The 21,638-nt window shown below is 40.0% G+C and overlaps 1 protein-coding gene across 5 annotated transcripts in view; it reads left to right on the forward strand.

Annotated features, from left to right (window-relative positions):
- MYO5B (myosin VB) overlaps positions 1-21,638 on the forward strand; it is a 391,629-nt gene that overhangs the window by 179,619 nt on the left and 190,372 nt on the right. For 3 of the 5 annotated variants that reach the window (XM_042448811.1, XM_042448812.1, XM_042448813.1), the window contains exon 5: positions 15,291-15,447. In XM_042448811.1, the coding sequence (XP_042304745.1) occupies positions 15,291-15,447 (157 nt within the window). Of the gene's footprint in view, positions 1-12,196; positions 12,255-13,528; positions 13,546-15,290; positions 15,448-21,638 lie in introns of those variants that run through there. The other 2 variants (XM_042448815.1, XM_042448814.1) reach the window with 2 other exon arrangements.

Consider the following 21,638-nt stretch of genomic DNA (forward strand, 5'->3'; position numbering starts at 1 on the left):
TGCCTTACCAATCTTGGGCATAACACCACCAACAGGAAGCAAGGGCTGCCTCTGGCTTGTGCATTCATGTCAGTTTAAAGACAAGTCGGTGTTGGAATGCACGTGAGTCTGTTTTTTCAGTACTCCCAATGTAGTTTTAAAGCTTTCTGTGGACTTACCCTCAAACCTTAAGAAACACCCCCTGCCTGGGGATAAACCAAGAAACCTCAGGGTCCTAATATACTCCCACTCCTTCTTTAGATCCTTTCTTGCCTTTCTTACTTTGCCTTCTCCTTTCCTTCCTACCTTACCTGTTGGACCACCTCGGCTCTGTCCTGCTCCTTGTGGGCTCACTCCAGTTTCTGGTCTCCTTTCTCAACTCCTTCAACCTCTCTGTCCCGATACCTCCCTGAGGCCTCTGCTCCGTCCCCTACCATTCTCTAGGGAAGATCCCCAACTTATATCACTTTTGCCCTCCATCCCATATCTCCTACTCGTTTCCCACTGCCTGTATCGCTGGCTATCACATTACTGGCTAGGTATTGTTCCCTTCCCTCATCAGCCCATGATACCTTCCCTCCCTTAGGCTCACCTTACTTATGGCTGTCCCGCTGTTCCTTCACATCCCTTCTCCCACTAGCTGCTTACCCCAACCACCTCACCTGGCATCTTCATCAGCCCTCCTTTCCATGTCTCTCTTTGCTGTCCTCCAGCCCTTTGCTTCTAACCTACATCCCAATGCATCTCTTGCTTCCTTTTGGGCATCTCACCAGCCCCCGGGCTCTGCCCTCCCCGTCTCTGCCCACCACCATTGCCCTTGTCATTCTTGTCTCCTCTGGGCATCTGTGGGTCTCCAATGTGACTCCCTGAGTTTGGCTTTATGACACTGGAACTTTCATTGGGGGTGGGCAGATGATTCCTAGCACTCCAACAGCCCCATTTTCTCAGAGCCTCTACTGAGGATCAAAAATTTGTTGGGCTCCTATGGGAGAAAGCAGTCCTTCAGATCACCTTGATTTCATTGATCAGTTGTTCCCTATTGGTTAAGATCAAGTTGAGAATGCCAATCCCCTCATTCTTCCCTCTGGCTTGCAAGAAATTTGTTGGAGATTCCATACTTAGTGTTTGTTTGCCTAGCTAATGGTTAACATGATCACTTGCAACTCTTTTGTCTGCCTTGAGAGGTGATTTTTCAAGCAGCTGACTGTCCGTCAGGAATGCTGTAGTGGTGATTTTCTTTTTCAGCGGTGCATTAGATGAGATGAGCTTCAAGTCCCTTTCACCTGTTACTAATTCCCCATTGTTACAAGCTCTTGCTCCGTGCAACATTAATTTATTCCAGGAGAAACATTCTACATCTCTCCTTGGGATGGCAATTTGTGGGAACTTTGACTGCAAGTTGTGCTGCCACTTCTTTCTCCATTATTCTTCCCCCAGATGTTCTCCACAAGTCCACCTCAAATTTCGAGCAAGCATAGTTATTTTTGAATGATGGCAGTGGTCTCCCTTCCATGTTCTGTTGTCCCAACTGTCTCACATTCAGTGGTGCTGGCTGCCTCTTGGTATGGTGATCTTATTTATCCAGCATGACTAATGACTGTCATTACACCAATTCTGATTGTATTTTGGGTTGTATTTTTAATGCCTTAAGTAAAATCAGGCAGCTTGAACTGAAATAAATTTCTCCATTAAGTTTCACACATGACTAATTGGAATGCTCTCCTTGGAGAGGGTTTCTTCTAATCATAAAGAGGGCATTTGGTGTCATTCTTTTCACCTGCCTTTTGATTTTGCATTGGTTATGTCCATCGCTTTAATCTCCTGGATTATCTGCTCAGAGGTGCTCTTTTGCAAGATGAATGATCTACATAAAATAGGTCTCGTCTTTGCCATCTTCCAGCACAGATGGCTCCAAATGTCAGGCCTTGAAAGTGTAAGGCCCTTTAAAAAGGTTCTGTACATAATTCTGAGCAGCAAATGGCTTCTCCTCATATGGAAGGACCCTTGATAGCTATTCATTAATTGTTTGAAAATAGTGTAGACAGTAATCCCCAGTTTTTATGATCAGAGTAGTATTACAGCAGCAAGTGACTGAACAGTAGCAAGATGTACATCAAGATAAAGCCACTATCCTTGCTGGTTGGGGATTTTGGGGGTTGTAGTCTAAAAGTATATTTTCCAAATGCTGGAGGACATTGCAGTGCTTCTTGCTTGGTTCCTACATTTGCCATAACTTATAAAGAGGATTTTTCAAGATGGTCAGTTTGGTTGAGTGTAGGACTGTGACTCTAGGGAGCTTCAGGTTTGGATCCCCACTCAGCCCTAGAAAACCAGTAGTGATATTGAGCAGTCACACACCCAGTGTCTGACGCACTGACACGCCATGTCAAAGAATATAGAGATTATGTAGTCCCAGCACCCCCAAACCTCTATGCTATCTAGTCTGGACTTCTAATACAGGATGTCACAGAGCAGGGTGGGCACTGGCAACTGAGACACTGCAGATGTTTTGGAGTGCAACTCTATCATCCTGCACTTTTGACTGCTGCTTATGGCTAAAGATTTGAAGTCTGATGACATCTGGAAAGCCGCTTGCCTATGTCTGTATTAGGCTCTTTGCCAAATGGCTGTGCAGCTTCTGATAAAATACATGCAACAAATGAAAGCCCCAGCTGCCTAGGCAGTTTGCTCTGCTCTGAATCACAGCTGAGAATGTTTCTTTGGGAATGAGTGTGTGACTATTGACCAAAGTCTGCTTCCTTGCATTTTGCAGCCATTGGTTCTAATTGTGCCCCTGGATCATAGAGCACTGTTCTGTCTTCCACATGGCACCCTCCCAATAGTTGAAGATCACTTATTTTCATTTGCCCCATAATCTTCTAAACCTACTCATCTCTTTGTTGTTGTGTTGTTTTTAAATCGATGGTAGCTTTTGAAATAGATGGCATTAAGCAAAGCGAATCAGTCTCCCCAAAGAAAAGTGCATGGAGATACAGCTTGGATGCAATTTTGGACAAATCTAACTCAGACTCTGTCACACTACACAGTTATACTGCTCTGATTGCACTTTAAGCATCATGCAATATTCTACAGAAATATAGTTTGCTGAAGCACCGAGAGCTGTCCATCTGCGATTTCTAAGGCTGCATCTGCACTGCATTGGGTTTGTGAGACATTTTGCCTTCTCTGTCATAGCTCTGGGTGCCACAACAAGCTGCATTTCCCAGAATTTCATAGTTTGAGTCATGCCAGTTAAAGTGGAGTCAAATTGCATTATTTCTGCAGTGCAGATACAGCCTAAATTCCACTCCCTAAACTACAAACCCCAGGATTTCACACAGCATGTTGCCATAGCAGTTAAAATGAATCATAGTGCTATCATGTGTAGCGTGACATTGTGTAGTTGTGCCCCATGGACCATTTCTCATGTTTCAGATTGTCTCTTCCTTTGGTGTTGCTTATACACTCGTCCCTCAACATTCGCTGGGGTTAGGGGCACAGGACTCCTGTGAATGCGGAGAACCACAAATAACAAAAAACCTATGTTTTTACCTGAGAGAACATCTCTGTAGGAATCTCTAGGTCCTCCACTGCAGCTCTGTGGTCAACATCTGCCAGACATTGACCCAGGAATTGGTGCGGAGGAGCTAAAATGCCTAATGGAGGTGTCTCTCTAGGATCTCTCGGTCCTTCAATGTGACTTTTGTTAAAAGTTGACTATAGATTGCACTGGAGGACCTAGATATTCCTAGAGAGAACATAATTATAAAATCCATGAATAATCAAATCTCCAAAAGTCAAGCCACAAATGTGGAGGATGAGTGTACTTCCAGGCTTATTTGTAGCCACAAGGACTAGCACCTTGATTTTAAAACAGACAAAGAAGGAGAGACAATCACAATGCTGACTTCTTTACGCGTGTCAGATTTTGACCTCATTTGTACATAATTGCACAATAACACAAGGCCTCACTGGTAATTAAGTCTTTATAGTACCCCTACTTGGTTCACATAAAACACATGCAGAAGTTTTTTGTCCCAACTATGAATAATTTCAGCTGCCATGAAGGATTCAAACTCTAGAGTCATGGTGCTTTAAAAAGAATGTTAATCCTTAAGTCAGTTCCAGGAGATGTGAGGTAAATGCCTGACTTGGTTCGGTAAAATGCCTTGGAATCTGCTGATTTCTTTGTAACACTTCAGAATACACCATTCAGATAAAGCACAGTTCTCAAGTAATGGTGTAATCATTGCTTCAGTGTAATCTTCCACTGAAAGATAAGAGAGGCTCTCCAAGAGCACACATTAAGCGATCGTATTGGGAATGGTCTGTTGCACCTTTTCTGTGTACTTCTTTCTGGGTTCTGTGGAGCCAACAGTAACTGAATACTAGAAACACATTCACACTATGTACATGCACACACACACAAGTATATTAATTAACAATACAGGTTGAGTCTTCCTTAACTGAAATGCTTGAGACCAGAAGTGTTTTAGATTTTTGAATTTCTTTTGGATTTTGGAATATTTGTATTTCCATATACAAAAAAAAAAGATATCTTGGAGATGGGGCCCACGTCTAAACAACACAATTCATTTATGGTTTGTATACACCTTATATGCAGAGCCTGATTGTACTTCTATACATAATATTTTTAATGATTTTGTGCATGAAATAAACCTTGTCATATTGAACCCTCAGAAAGCAAAGGTGCCACTTTCTCAGCCACCTATGAAAAAGTTTTAGTTTTTTGGAATATTTGGAGGTTTCAGAATTAAAGATAAGGGAAATTCAACCTGCACAACACATTATAATTAGGATCAGATCTAAAATAGCTGACCCCCTTGTTGCCTCTTCCACCTTTTGGACCATGAAATTGTCTTCCAGGCAAGTGAGGAATTTGCTTGGCCTTGAGGATTTTGCTGAGTTTGACTTCCAACAAATATCAGGAAACTGATCATGCTCAGTGGCCATGGACCATTGAGCATCATGGAGTGGGACAAGGAAGAAAATCTCAGAAGGGAGTGTAATAATGCATCCTTGGAAAGGGCCTTGAGCAGGAGTGCTCCCTTAATGTGTGAATGCTTTCCAATATTTTGTGCCACTTGGCACAGTTTAATACACATTAATAAATGTATCTTCTGTGAAATTATTTCAATGACATTTAAAGCCCAGCTTATGGCAGTGAATTCCACATGTTCTTTATTGAGTGAATGGAGATCATTTTGCTGGTTTTGAACATATTATTAATCAACTGCATTGGCTAACCCCAAATTCTATTACAAGTTGAGTATCCCTTACCTGGAATTCTGAAATCCAAAATACTCACAAATCCAAAACTTTTTTTCCATGGGTTTCTGAGATAGTGACACTTTTGCTTCCTGATGGTTCAGTGTACACAAACTGTTTCATGCACAGATATATTAAAAATATTATGGCTATGTGTGTAAGGTAGATATGGAATGAATTTTATGTTTAGTAGACTTGAGTCTCCTCTACAAAGTACAGTATCTCATTATGTATATTCAAATATATCAAAATCCAAAAAATCCAAAATTCAAAACACTTCTGGTCCCAAGCATTTTGGATAAGGGAAACTCAAGCTTTAGCAAGAAGAAGGGAAGAAGAGGAAAAAAAACCTTTCCATTCCGTTTTTTGAAAGCTGGTAGTCCTCGCACCCCTTGACCTATGACAAATTGCCACTACTCAGAAAGTATTCTTCTACTTAGATCTTTTAGACATGACCTTTCCCTTTGAGCTGTGCTCCAATAGCTTTATGGATAACTGTTGGGTTGTTAGACTTGGTCACTCTGTATGTGTAATTAATCACTCAAAGTTGGAACTTTTTATTACCAGGGGAGATAAGTGAGTTGTCTGTGCTCTGATTTGTGTTAGCCATTTGGGGCAGAGTTATAGGGTTTGGAACCCACTGAGCATTCTCCTTCCTATATAATTTAAATCCTAACAATGTGGTTGTCAAAGAGTTTTTTGTATGTGTTTCTGGAATTCATGGTCCATAACCTATAACATGCTCAGCAATCCTTTTCAAAATTCCAATAATGAGTAAAGTTCCTTCGTATTTTCATTCTTTTCTGGGAGTTGTGAAACAATAGCCCAGGTTTGCAACTCATTTTTATGCGGAACCAACCTAACTCCTCTCAGTCAGGAGGACACTATCAAAGGGCTCCTTAAAATCCTCTTGGTCAACTGTGGTCACCAAAACATTCAGTGGCAACTAGATTTATTTAATTCATGCGCCACCTTTGAACAGTTGTCAGGGGTAGCTTACAAAAAGAAAGAAAACAAATGAAAAGAAAAACCTTAAATACACCAAGGGTTACACAGTATATATACCCCACTCACTTCCATGCCAGGATTCTAGGAATAAACTCTTCCAGAGCATGGCCACATAGGCCCAAACCCCCACAAAAAACTATTAAACACACGATTAAAAAGAACAGGATGAAAGCAGCTGGCAGAATTGAAAGCAAGCATAATGAAAGCAGCATATTATTTAAACAGTTGATGAAGAAAAAGAGGAAGGAAAGAGTTTTGCCTGGCATGTGAATGTCATAAGAGCATGGATGAGTCACCTATCTGAATCCTATTGCTAGTTCCAACAAGAATAGATCCATTGGACCATCTGTTGAATGTTGGGTCAACATGCATAAAAATCTAATGGATTCAATGAGTCTATGTAAATTTGGACTAATGATAATATTAAAACCATAGACCAAACATAGAAGGGTTCCCCCACCAACCACACATTTCAGGGAGGCACCCTTCATGAGTTCAGTGAGGCATCACTACATGAAGGTAGGTGGATGTGGGGAAGATGCTCCACATTAGGGGTGTCACCACTGAGCAAACCCTTCTCAGCCTCAGATTGTCAGATTATCTGTAGAAGCACCTCTGCTGAACATCTTAATGTGCACACAGTCAAGTTCTTCTGATATCTGGGTCTCTTGGTCCCTTATGCTACAGCTGATAGGGAAGGAGCACAGGGGGTGAAGGAGCCTTTTACTTGCATCTTGGCCTGTGCAAGAGAAAGCAATGTGCAAGAGAGGCCTTAGGAGCCAGTTGACCCTGTGGATTAAGCTGTGAGTTATTTCTCGCTACATTAACCTTTGGCCTGTGCTGTGGCTATTCAGCAAAAACAGGTCAAGTAATCCTTTCATCCATAGTAGTGGAGAGGTTCATCAAGGCCATGAAATCAAAATAAACATGCCAAGTGAGTACAGATGTGTTTTTATATTTTCTCATTCTTAGGTCTCTCAGCATGTTGGAACACTCTTTAAGGAAACTAGCAACTTCTGCAAGATTTTTTTGCTCCTGTGTAAGAGTTAAAAGGTTGGCATGTTGTGGTGTGTGTGAGAGAGTGAAATAACCCATTGTAGTGTGCACAAAATACAATCAATTTGTGCACACAACATTTACTTTTTGTGGGGAAGAATATTGTTTTTAAGGCAAGATTGGGGGGGAAATTCAAAGATGTCCCAAAATAGCAAAAATTATTAAAGATGTGCAGAAATATCTCATCATCCCTCCCTGCAGGAAAAAAAACTTTTATTTTGTGTACCTGAACAAAATAGGAGAAGATTCCTGCTCTTAGAAATGACTTATAAGAAGTTGATAAATTTTTTATCATGTTAGCAACCCTTTGAATCATCTTAACTCTTTTGAGATTTGATGCTATTTGTTGCTGCTGCTGTTATTTTGCTGCTGCCAACTGCAGTTTACAGTAATCCTATGAATGAGAGAGACACGCACCCCTCTCGATCAACAGCTGTCCTGCTCAGGTCTTCCAAATTCAGGGCTTTGGCTTCCTTGATTGAATCAATCCACCTGTAATGCCCTCTACCTCTTCCCTACTGCTTTCCATTTTACCAAGCATTATCCATTTTCCAGTGAGCCACACTGTCTCATTCTATATCCAAAGTACATCAACCTCACAATTCAGTCATCTTAGATTCTTGGAAGAGTTTAGGCTTCGTTTGCTCTAGCACTCATTCAAAACAAACATACGGCTTTATACTGAACTAATAGTGTCTAAGCAGTTTACAAAGTGTAAACTTATTGCTCCCAACAATCTGGGTACTCATTTTAGCGACCTTGGAAGGATGCAAGCTTGAGTTGAGACTGAGCCCTGGCTACTATTGAACTCACAACCTTATGGTTTTGAGTGAGTGGCTGCAGTACAGGCATTTAACCACTGCGCAATCAGGGCTCTTCATTTGTGTTTTGGTATCTGCTGAACTTTCCTCCAGTATCACAGTTTAAATGCTTTGATTTTCTTTCTATCTTCATTCTTCAAGGTTCAGCTTTCATGCGCATACATAGAAATTGGAAATATGATGGCATGGATTATTCTGATTTTGGTGCCTACTGATACCTCTTTATACTTGGGAGGGGCTTATTTAGTTCCATTGTAGCTGCCATTCCAAATCTTAGGTGCAAAACACATTGCAGAAATATTGCTGTTTGAAGACCACTTTAACTCCATTTGCTAAATGCAAGGGAACTCTGGGAGCTGTAGTTTTGTGGGACATTTAACCATCTCTCTCAGAGAGGTCTGGTGCCACAATAAACTATAATTCCCAGGATTTCCTAGCACTGAGTCAGGGCAGTTAAAGTGGTCCCAAACTAGATTATTTCTGCAGTGTGTTTTGGACCTTACTCATCTTCTGATTACTTGTGTACAGTCTACATTTTGATTAATAACTGAGCCTAGATATACAAAATCTTGAACTATTTTAATGTCTCCATTACCCACATTAAAGTTAGGTAAATAATTTGTGGTCATTATTTTTGTTTTCTTAATATTAAGATATAGCCCTGCTTTTTGCACTTTCTTCCCTCACATTCCTCAGTAGTTCTTCCAAGTGCTAAACTATGCAGAAGAGCATTTGCTGTCCTTTTGCTTTTGAAATATTATACAGATTTGGCAGTTGCCCTTTGGTCCTCACCTCCTTGTTTGTTCTGCCTGCCTGCAGGATTAGTCTAGGGCCTTTTTGCCATATGAGTAAAATTGATGGCTAGATTTCACCCCGTCTAATGTCTTTTCTTTCTTTCCCTCTGAGGCAGAGGGGGAACCTTTCCAGTCCCATAAGGGACTTGTAACTTGTTTAGATTAAAATCTAAATGAGAATACTGTAAAACAATTGATTTCATCTGAAGCTGTCAAATATATTTTTAAAAATATATTCACCGAAAAGTCCCAACTAGAAATAGTGGGTGGAGTATCAAATGTCAGTGGATGTTGGTTTGTTATGGACAGCAGACAGTGACTTACATATTTGGGATTCCCCATGATTCAAAGGAGTGCATGGTGACTCTGGAAATGGCAAAGCCTATACAGTAGTTTTTTTTTTAAATTCACCATGCATGTGTGATGGTTACAAAAATTAGAAAATTAGAAAGCAAGTGTGTAACTTATCCAAGGACAGGGGAATCTTGAAACATTAGTTACAAGGATGCCATCTGTTAGCAAAACTGTTTCTTTTTCTATGATTTGTTGTTAGTAGCTGTTGAATTGACTTCAACTCATGGCGACCCTATGGATGAGACATCTCCAAGTCTCCCAAGTCCTCTAATGCTCTGATTTTTCCCAACAGACTTACGCATGTGCCCTCCTTAATTGAGCCTAGTCATCCTCCTTCTACCCTCAGTCTTTCTCAGCATTATTGTCTTTTCCATTGAATCATGCCTTCTCATGATATGGCAAAAGCACAACAGCCTCAATTTAAACCTCTTGTCCTCCAGGTATATTATCTGTTCGTGGTGATTTATTTTTCCCAATTTATCTTAATGCTGCTTCCACCTCACTTACTAGAATTTGGGGTTCATCTTCATATGATTCTTCATTCCATCTATCTTTCATATTTTCATCTCTTTTATATAACTCTTCTATGTACTTCATCCAGTGGGTTGTTTTTTTTTATATTGTCTTGGTCCTGTAGTGTGTTCCTGTATTTACCATATATCATTGTAGGTTTTTTTTTGTTTTGTTTGAACTGCCCTTTAATTTCCCTTATCTTGCTGAAGAGATTTCTTCTTCTTTATCCTAGCACTCTAGTCTTTGAACAGTTGCATTTATGGTTCTGATTTTGTTCCTGTCTCTCTTTTCCTTTGCTTGCTTTCTTTTTCTAATTGTTTCATATGTTATCCATTGTGTCTTGTCTTTCTTTTTGGCCTCACTAAGTGTCTTGCTGCATTCTTCCTTTATTATGTCCCTGACTTCTGATCATAATTCTTCTGGTTCCCTGTCAATTATGATCTATCTATCTATCTATCTATCTATCTATCTATCTATCTATCTATCTATCTATCTATCTATCTATCTATCATCTATCTATACACATATATTCAAAGCAGAAGATCACTTTGTTCCATTTCCACATCTGTTTGTCTTTGTTTTTATTTTTAAAACATTTGCCTAGAAATGTATAGGCAAGATGCTTTTATGCGTTTTTTCACCACTTCACCCTAACATGTGCTTTTTTGTTTGCAATTTTCCCTGTGTACACATTTTTTAAACTTAAGTAAGCTGTGTATAAGTCAGCCTCATGTATAAATTGAGGTCAGGTTCTGGGGACAAAATTCTGGATTTTGATATGGTCCATGGATAAGTTCAGGGTAAAATTTTGGGGCATGTAACAAAAGATGTAAAGGACAAAGCAAAGGAAAACAATGCCAAAGGCTTACAAAAGTCTGGCAAACATAACTGTCCTCAACCTAATGGATAGATGAATGGCATAAGGAGGCTGCACAATATATGGAGGGGGAAAAGGGCGACTACATTGGCAGTGATGATATCTTTTAACTTTAATGTGCCTTATTTGGATGCAGAAGACTAATAGAAATACTAGAAATGTCTTACTCAAATCCTTCAAAGCCCAGTTTCTCATTGTTAGAATAACATCACTAGAATTCCCTTCTCTGAGTAGAGTGGTGAAAGGCGAGAGCTTAGTCCATCCCAGGAGAACATAAAAGAAGCAATGATTCCCTGTACTCTCTTGGTGTTCCTTTAAGGGAAAACACCAAAGAGACACTGTCACCAATCTCCCACCCAGGCATTCAAATAGGCCAGACGTGGTGCCACAGTGGAGAGAGTTGAGGAAGTTGGTGCTTCTTTTACGTTCTCCTGCACAGACTGAGCTCTTGCCTGTCTCCATGCTACTCAGAGAAGCAATGGTTCCTTTTTTATAGAAGAGTTATGGTACAGTATGTGCATTGATCAGTGGATAAGTCAACCATTGAATGTCCTGGCAAAATTGGGACTGAAGTTTGGGATAGGTCCATTCAGAGATGAATTGACAGGCAGAGACAACTGCAAGACAGAGTCTTCACTGTTGGGACAAGGCAGGCAAGTAGAATAGCAAGCAATATGAAAAGGTAGGGTTGAGCAACTTGTAGCCATGTAGATGTTATCAGAGTTCTACTTTCATCAGCTGGAGGGTCACACATTTGTCACTGCTGTACTGGGCACAGAGGAGAGTAGGGGGGAAGGACAGCAATGGAGGGAACTAGCAAGCCGACTGGAAGCTGGAACAAAGCTAGGAGGTGGTCAACCGAACAGAGCCAGTGTCTTCATGATTCTGCACCTCCCAAAGATATAAAATACCTGTAAATACCATGCATAGTAAAATGATATCCTGTATATAAAATGGAGGTTTCAACGTTTGCTTTTTGTAATTTATATATATATGTATATATGTATGTATGTATTTGAAGCCGTGGGTGGCTACATCTGTGGATAGGGCTGACTGTATTTTCAAATGTTCATCTTCTGGTTTGTTGTGCCTGTTGTTGTTTTTTCTTTCCCCACTTCATTTCCCAGTTGTTGGTACTTCTTTGATTTTCCAGGGGCATATTATTTGAAAAGAAGCACAAAAATAGGAATAAATAATGTGGGTGATTTTTACGCCATCAGGAATCACACAGTGAATGGGACATCAAGGAAAAGGAGCCCAGTTAATCTTTTTCTCTGTGGGAAAGTGAGAGAAGTGTAAATAAGTGAAGATTCCCCCAAGGAGTGCTGTAAAATAACTGGATGGCATTTTATGGCATCAATGAAAACATTTGCAAATCTTTTCCGCTTGAACACTGAATTCCTTCACACCATTCTCTGATTTAGGGCTAATTCTGTTTGAAGAGGCTCAAGAAACCAAACACACACACACACACACACACACACACACACACACACACTGAACTAAAAGTACAATAATTCTCTACTGCCTGTTTGAGCTGTCGATTTCAGGATCAGGATTAAGGTATCAGAAAAGAATAAAACCTTAATGATATCATAATATGTTTATTAAATGGTTGCACATGATGGGGCTATGTGGTAGGTCATAAATCTTGAATGAATATGATACCACAGACTGAGCTGAATAAATCCTGAGAATGAAATACTGTAGACTGTTGGGTTAGTTGTTCTGAAATTGTGAAGACTTTCAGTGCTGTGAGTTCCCAAACTATGAAAACTGTGAGCAGTTATTGTGGTGAGTGAGTCTTTATGGTAAAAAAACAAAACATGAAGACTTTAGATTGTTACTTTCTAATCCTGTTTTTTTTTTTTAAACTGTTTTCCCCCCAACTCTGAGTGCAAAGCGATAGCAGCAGCAAGTACATTTCTATATCGCTTATCAGTGCACTTAAGCACTCCTTAAGTGGTTTACAATGTGTAAGCTAATTGTCCCCAACAAGCTGGGTACTCATTTTAGTGACCTATGGAAGGATGCAAGGCTGAGTCGATCCTGGAACCCGCCTGGGATCGAGCTCACAACCTTGTGGCTGTGAATGGCTGCAATACAGGCATTTAGCCACTGCACCACAAGGGCTCCCTAAAAACTTGTTTTTTCCCCAACCCTGGTGGCAAAGCTGCTACTACAGACCTTTGCATATTATTATTATTATTATTATTATTATTATTATTAACCTTTATTTATAAAGCGCTGTAAATTTACTGTAAATTTATTGATCCAAACTAACACATTTACTGTATGTATTTGAACTCTAGCATAGAATAACAATGAGCAAGAGTCCTATCATCAGCAGACAGGCAGCTGTTACAAATAAGGTTGTGATGCTTGTGCATTTGTCTGCAGTTTTTAGTGCGAAACCATGTGCTATCAGTTGTAGGGCTGGCATTGCTTAATGGTTGTAAATGAGGAACTTCATTTTTAGCATAGTTTTTAAAAGCAGTTTTAAGCATTTAAATAGAGATAGCTACCATCAGAGAAACAATAAATTGAACTTTAAAATAAACTGGAAGCTGAAATCCCGAGGAAGCTAAGTGTTGTTCTGTTCTTGCAAGGAATTATTATTATTATGATTTAAGTAATCATTGCCCCATTCCATGAAAAGACAACTGGAATGAATGGCAGGCTATATGAAGCTATGCAGATGAATTAATTAGTAAATGTGTCACATGGCTGTTTGGTGCATACACAGGAGAAGCATTTTTGGTGACGGCTCCCAGGCTGTGGAACTCCCTTGCCTCCTCTGCTCTTCCTTTGCAAGGAGTTATAAAGACCTTTCTTAAAAAACTCATTTAAACAGGTATTTGATGATTAATAGGTTGTGCAAAAAGATCTTTTTTGGTGTATGTGTGTTGTGATTCTATCTTTATTGTTCTGTACTTTCTAATGATTTTGCATATTTAAAAATGAATGCTGTTTTAATATGATAGCTTTAATGTGTTTTAACTTCTCTATAATGAGATGTTGAGGTCTGTCATATTTTAGTCTCATTGGCCCAAAACACATGGGCCAAATAAAGTGGTTCAAATGACACATGCCCCCAAAGCAGCCGGAAGCTGCTCCGACACCACAGTCCGGACTTTTGAACTGGATCAAAAAGAAGCTGGAATAATCCAGCTCCTGATGGCAGCTGGCTTTGACCACAGTGGTGGGTCGCTTTCAGAGCAAGCCGTGCATTTACTATAATCTCGGCACAATCATGGCCCGAGTGCCCAGAGGCTGCTCTTTATTGGTCATGTGCTTTACCCCATTGTAAACTGGCTTGGGGTCTCATATCAGGAAAAAGGTGGGGTGTAAGTTATATAAACAATAATTGCATAGCTCCATTAACAAAGCCTCTGTTAAAGAAGGTTCTTTTTGCAAAGACTTTTTATGCCTGCTCAGCCCCCCTTTTCCTTCTTCTCTTCTATCTACTCAGAGGTTTTTTTAACAGCATCAGTGTTGGGAAGATGGTAAAGGAGAGCTGGAAAAACAAAGTCTTTGGTGCCAAGCTGCAGCACTGTGTCTGCAGTAAACAACACAGTAAAACCTCTACAGTGGTACCCCGGGTTACGAATTTAATTCGTTCCGCGGCGCCGTTCGTAACCCGAAAGATTTCGCAACCCGAAAAAGCCATAGCCGGTAGCGCTGGAAGCCGCGATTTCGTGCGAAAAAGCGCCGAAAAGCACCAAAAATTTTTTCGTAAGCCGAAGGAAAAAAAAACGTAACCCGGAACAGTTTTTTCCTATCTAATTTTTTCGTATCCCGGAAATTTCGTAACGCGGTGATTTTGTATCCCGGGGTACCACTGTATTGGGAAAGAGCAGAGTTCACTTCTAGCTGATCCTACTGTAGCCCTGTGTGTTTTCCTTCTACAAACATTTGACCCCAGGACAACTTAGTGAGCATACAAAAACAGAGAGAAAAGAGGAAAAGAGACAAATTTCCTTGCCATCTGTTCTCCTGGCCTAAATATGCTAAAGGCACTAGATCCCATTTGATCTTGGAAGTGAAGGAGGGTCAGCCCTGGTCAGTACTTGGATGGGAGACCACCAACAAATATCAGGTGCTGTAGGCTACGTTTGAGAGGGAAGAACTGCTTTTGTGTGTGTGTATTCATGCACATCCACTCACCCATCAACACAATCTGTCCTCAGCATGATAAAGAAGCATAGATCTGTAAGGTTGGCCACCTAAATGGAAATCACAAGAAAAGAGGGTGCTGGTGGAAGAAAAAATAAGCCATGGATGCATTTTGGAAGGAGCCTCCATGTGTTCTCTACTCTCTACAAATTCAAAATCCTTTTCTATATTTATGCAAGGCTTACCTGACTATGTTGTTTCGTTTCCCATGTTCACCTTGCTAGCTTCAGATAAAAAGTTACTGAAACAAATTGAACTCCTCTTCTTTTTTTGCAGTGTAGGAACCTGTCCCTATTCTTTTCATGTCCTTTCCACTTCTGGTACTAAATTTTCCATTAAATAAGTCATGCCCAGGAACACATCTACTTAGTCCACTGAAGTATACCTATAGTTGTAACATCTTCCTCTTTCTTTATCTTGTAGGGATGAAAAGAACCAGTCTATTATTGTTAGTGGCGAGTCTGGTGCTGGCAAGACAGTCTCTGCCAAATACGCCATGCGCTTCTTTGCATCAGTCGGAGGTTCTTCCAGTGAAACCAACATTGAAGAGAAGGTCTTGGCTTCCAGTCCTATCATGGAGGTATGTGCTGTAATGTGGATTTTTGTGGTTTCATTTTCAATTGTTATGTGCACCTTTGTACTAATTTTTAAAAGTCAGATGTGGTACACAGGGTTGTTGAATTACTACACCAACCTTTTGGATCTGATTTCATTATTTTCTTCCATCTGAATTTAATTCTGACTCCTTCATAAATGGCAAATGTATATTAATTAGCAATAACAAATTTACTGTAAAAAAATTGGTAGCACAAGGTGTTTCATCACCCTCACATGAATCAACAGTTTACTTACATAGAACATAAAATATATTTATTTGATTAAAATTTCTGGAAAATAAAACTTTCCTGAATTCCAAATACATTAGTAAAAAGGTGTTCTTCCATAGCTACTATGTTTGTCCTGCATTATAAGTTAATTTAGGATAGGATTTTGCTTTCCACATTGTCCAGTTAATGATGGTGACTGTGATGATTTTATTCATTTAAATTCCATCTTCCTCTCTGCTCTAGAACTCAAATTAAAATAGATACAGATTTAAGCTCACATCAACAAACACATACAAAAAATACAATATAATAAATTATCAGAGACTCATAAAGTCATATCATAGAGTCATAGGGCTGGAAGAGACCACAAGGGTCATCCAGTCCAACCTGTCTGCTATGCAGAAAGACACAGTCAAAGCACCCCCTACAGATAGCCATCCAGCCTCTGCTTAAAATACTCCAAATAAGGAGAATCCACTAAACTATAAGCCAGCATATTCAGGAAGTTCTACCTAATATTTAGGTAGAATCACTTTTCCTATAGTTTGAATCCATTGCTCTGTGTCCTAGTATCTGGAACAGTAGAAAACAAGCTTTCTCCATCCTCAATATCACATAACTTCAAATATTTAATCATGACTTTTATGTCACTTCTTAACCTTCTCTTTCCCAGGCTAAGTAAAGCCAGCTCCTAAGCTGCTCTTCATAGGGCATGGTTTCCAGACTTCATCAATTTTGTCAATAGAATTTAAAACAGTTTTAAAGCATAGCAAGAATAGTACAGAATACTGCCATAAACCCTTTCACCATTGGGCTTTTAATAGTGGCTTCTGAGCAACCACATATCTCTGGGAATCTTCCAAGCAGGGCTCACAAGCAATGGTTGCCTCCTGTTTCCAAGCAATCAGTATGCAGCAACATACTGGATCTGCACATGGAAATTTTTCTGTAACTTTCATGGTCATTATTAGAGTTGTTCTTTATGAATTTTCCCCTCTAAAGCCATTTGAGGTAATAGTTCTCCCTCCTGGTGACAGTGAATTCCATACATTAATTATGCATTGCATGAAAAAATATTTTCTTTTGCTTTTCCTGAATACCCTGCCAATTTACCTGGGTGACCTTGATTTCTATTATTTTATGAGAAGCAGACAAGCTTCTCTGTGTCTGCTCTCTCCATATTTTTATATAATCATCTATCCTGTCTGCCCTTAGTTGTTCTTCCCACCCCCTAGACTGAAAAGCCTAAAATTTTGTTGCATAAGATGATCTTGTTATGTGCATTTTGAAGCTTGAGCAGTAAAGGGAGATGAGATATTGTTAGTCACTGAATTTAAACTGTGAAATTTGGCCATTTCAAACCATTCTGTTGGGTTTCTCAGGCTTACAGCTTTGTGTACCAGTAGTGATTCACAAGATACTTTAGGGTAGATAAAAGCAGGGTGAGATGTAAAGTCCTTGGGATGACTGGACATGGACAGACAATGTGAGTTAAAGGAAATGAAACATGTGATGGATTTATATGTGGGAATTTTGGCATTCCTTGGGTTCCAGTTGTATAGCAAAAACAATTACATTTTGTGTTTAGATTGAGCATATGTGGATAAATGCAATAAGAGCTGTAAAACAGGTTGAAAATTAGGTACATGAAGAACTCCCCTGAATTTTTAGTTCTTGCCCACATCTTTTGGCTTCAACATCTCTCAGAGGTTTGCCTGAAATTAATTTCAGATGCTCTATTTAACTGAAAATTTAGCTGAATACTCCTGTAAGATCACTTTCACTCCATTGTGGGTAGCTTGCATTCTTCAATCAGAGCTTGCAGAAGAGACTGTTTTGTATCCCATTTGGTATCCCAGAATCCACAGCCCACATGGCTAGTTGTACCTTAAAAATAAGTTTCTCCAAAATCAGCCTCAACCCAGTCCATTGACCTAAATCCAGTTCCCCTTGGGTTTCAGTTCCTCTTGAATTAATGGGAACGCCTTAAGTCAACACATACAAAGGTTCAACTGATTCATTTGGTTTATACTGTAATCGGTGAGAGAGCCAGTGTGGTGCAGCTGTTTGAATGCTGGACTCCAGGAGACCAGGCCTGGAATCCCTGCTCAGCCATGGAAACCCACTGGGTGACCTTGGACAAGGCACACCCTTTCAGTCTCAGAGGAAGGCAGTGTCAAGCCCCTTCTGACTAAATCTTGTCTAGAAATGAGAAGGTTGCAATAAGTTGAGGTCACCTAATAAGACACATAACAACAGCACCAATTTTAATTTAAAGGAACAATTGGAATTAGGGTTAAATAGACCTTGACCTGATCACAAAAGGCTTTCTGCAAACAAATAAATTCTGGTAAAAATAATATGTTCCTACGGTAGCATCTCATTGGATGAGGAAGACGAAGAGTGGTTGGCTGTGTGGAAGACAGAAAAAGAAATGGTTATACTTCTGGGTCTTTGACTTTGCCTTCTCCTGGCTTCTTCATCACTCATTGCTTGAATGTAGCCAACAGATTATCTCGAAAAGGAATGTCACCCTCAACTTTAAGGATGGGTACCTGCTTTAGCTCCTCTGGAGCAATAAGAGGCTATGGAAGGTTAATGGCTGCCTGCCCTGTCCAGTGTTTGTTATTATTTCTTATCAAGTTAGCTTCAGCTTTTTCCTTTCAAAGAGAAACCATCAAGAGACATTAGCTTCCCTGCTCATGTCCTGCAAGCTCAGGGTAGTGGCTTCTTTGATTGAGTCCATCCACCTGTAGTACTGGTACCCTCAAATTATTTCCAATTTATGGCAACCCTATTATGGGGTTATCTTGGAAAGAGGTATCCAAACGGGGTTTGCCATTGCCATTCTCTAAGAATGTAACTTGCCCAAGGTATGTGGATTTCCATGGCTGAGCAAGGATTTGAACCCTGGTCTTCAGAGTCCACCATTCCAAACCACTACACAAAGCTAACTGATTCCAGTGGCTCTAAAGCTTTTTGAGTAGTGAGATTTGGCTAGTCTTAAACATTTTTTAGAGCTGTAATCAAGCCATTGTCCTTCTGAGGGCCAGGGTCATTGCTTTATTGCTTCCCCCTGCATCTGGAACCTTGTCCTTAATGTCCCTTTGCAATGAACTCCAAGTAAATTAAAAGTATATATTGATGAATGACTTGAATTTATTGCAAGACTGTCAGCAATGCAGACAAAGTCCATATCAGTCTGGGAGAGCTGCCAAAATTACATAATTATTTACCTTGGGTGTAAAGGTCTTTCCCCAGTGAAAGTTGCACATGACTCTTGGGCGCAAACCTAGGGAATATACATGGCATTTTGACAGAATGAGTAGTCTGGAAAGTTGCTTTAATAGTTAAATGTTAATACAAGTTTGTTTTATGTCCCATTCTGTCAGGTTTTTTTCCTGACGGCAACCTATAACTTAAGAAAACATGCTGAGGGTCATTGTTTACCATTACTGAGTTCACATGTTTCAAGATAGTCTGTTTATAAGGACTTTTGAAGATTGAATGCAAATTGGAACTCCCCTTGTGCTCTTTTTTGGCTTTGTAACTTCAGGCTAATCGGTTCCAGCAAATCTTACTTTGTGTCAACACTGTTCCACTTTATTTTCCTGAAGTATTCAGGTCCCTAAGTCAATAACAAGCTGAGGAAGTCAAGCCTACATTAGCACTGTCCCCAAATAGAATCAATACTCCTGTCGAGAGATGCTCTTTTGTCCTCCTTTGTTTTAGTTTTCACATGTCATCAGATTTATTTTAGCAAGCCCTTGCCTCCTGGGCTTCTGTTGCCTGCACTCCAGAGAAAGTTCAGCAGCCCTTCAGCAAAAGAAAGTCTTGCCAGTAACAAGGAGGCATTCAGCTGGCGAATGTTCCCCTTCATTCTGCTCTGGCAATGAAGGGGGAATAAGAAGGATGGGATTTTTCAGTAGCTATGTGTTGCTGGTACAGTCTCAGCCTCAGGCCAGGAACCTGCCATATTGCACTAGGAAACCAAAATGGAATTGAGAAGAGTGGATTGTGAAGAGAGGTAGCCTGGGCACTGGGCTTGTTCCATTTGAGTTTCCCTTTATATTCTATGGATGTGTCTTCAGATGGCCTGTCGACTTATGGTAACCTCATGAATTTCATAGGGTTTTCCCAGTCAAGGAATATTTGGTAGTGGTTTTGCTGGTTCCTTCCTCTAAACTAGAGCCTGTAACACCTAGTACTCTCTTTTGTGTTGGATTACACATTATGAGAAGGCATAACTCATTAGATAAGACAATAATGCTTGAAAAGGTTGAGGACAGAAGAAAGAGAGGAAGTTCACCAAGTGGCTGGACTCAGTTGTGGGGAGGCCATGGGCCTGAATCTGCAGGACTTCAGCAGAGCAGTGAAGGACAGGGAGGCTTGGAGAGGTCTCATCTACAGGGTCACCATGACTCAAGGATGACTCAAGGGCATCTAACAACAACAACAACAACAAACAGTGAGAGTATGGTCCTCTACAGTCTCCTGGGGATCCTGCCCTTAGACAGTTGCCCACCCTGTTTGTAAGTGAATGGTTGCCATCCTTGCTCCTATAGGGAAATGTTGGTGTTGCATTATAGTCTGTTGCTTTATTTATATCCCAGCTTTCCTCAAAGCTGGGATTCAAAGTGGTTGGTGCTGAACATGGAGATAATACTGCGTACTTCTCAACTACCATGACTTGGAAGGGACAGTCCCGGTAAATCTCAGTCATCTTACTTTTTCAGATGCTTTTAAAATGTTCCAGTTTCCCTGTCTTCTTCCCAGTTTTTCCTCTTCATCCGCAATTTACAGTGCACCCATGCCATTTAAAATCCGTGAATAATCAGATCCGCAAAAGTCAAAGCTGCAAATGTGGAGGGACGAGTGTACACTCCTTTCTTGCATGGGCCATCTGTTTTAACAAGGACAATTTGGAAGAAATGCTAATAATAGTTTTGTTGATGCGTAGGACCCAGTACTGAACAAGATGATTAAAAAAGAAGGCCTTGCCAGTGTTGAATACAAATGTGCTTCTTTTTTTCCAAGTTTGTGCATAAAATGATTTCAGACATGTAATTGTTTTTTTTAAAAAGGAAATTTCAATTGCATTTCTTAAATTTTCCACTGTTGTATCATAATACAAGTAAAATATGTATGCATTGATTACGCTGTGGGATTCTACTTGCCTGTTACAGTACCGAGACTTAAAGAAATTAACGGAGCTGTTAATCTGCCCCTTGGCCTTTTCACTTTCTCATTTCTGGGTGTTGTTTGCTCCTTGCCACTCTCCTGTGCCATTTGATGGTGTTTACAGAAGATCAGCCTGGCTTTGTAGCAACCTTATGATCAGTCTCTTTCTTCCCTTGTTCTGTTAGCATAGCTGATCAAGTCCAAACCACAGTAATTGAAATTCTGTGTGATGGTTAATATAAATCTCTGATCTCTGAGGGATTGTGTTCTAATGACAGATTTTTTAATTTAGGAGAGTGTTGATGAGAGGATGAAATTAGCAAGCCCAGATACTGTTAATTCAAACGTGAGAATCCCCTGGTGAATAAACTTGCACAAAATGCTATGTTGTTTGTATTATGCCTTCAACCAAGGCTTTCTAGGGCTATTCCATAAATGTTTACCATCATTTGTGTTTGTGAAAGCCGAAAAGTGACTTCTGATACTCTTTGAGCAAATTTTGCATATTTTCCAGGTTCTTTCAACACTTTGCTCTTGGAACCAGCTGTCTTCACCACATTGATTCCCACTGTCCTTTGCCCATTTAATTATTTTATTTAATTTAAATCCCACTTTTCTCCCCACTCAGGAATCAAGGCAGCTCACAGTATGTTAAAATAAAGTACAATGATCCTGTTAATACAAAAGTTAAAAACAATTAAACAACAATTGTCTCTTGCCCTTACCAAATGTGCCTGGGGTGAAGATGGAATTGACAGAAGGC

This window comes from Sceloporus undulatus, chromosome 2, assembly GCF_019175285.1.
Source record: "Sceloporus undulatus isolate JIND9_A2432 ecotype Alabama chromosome 2, SceUnd_v1.1, whole genome shotgun sequence".
NCBI classification, from domain to species: domain Eukaryota; kingdom Metazoa; phylum Chordata; class Lepidosauria; order Squamata; family Phrynosomatidae; genus Sceloporus; species Sceloporus undulatus.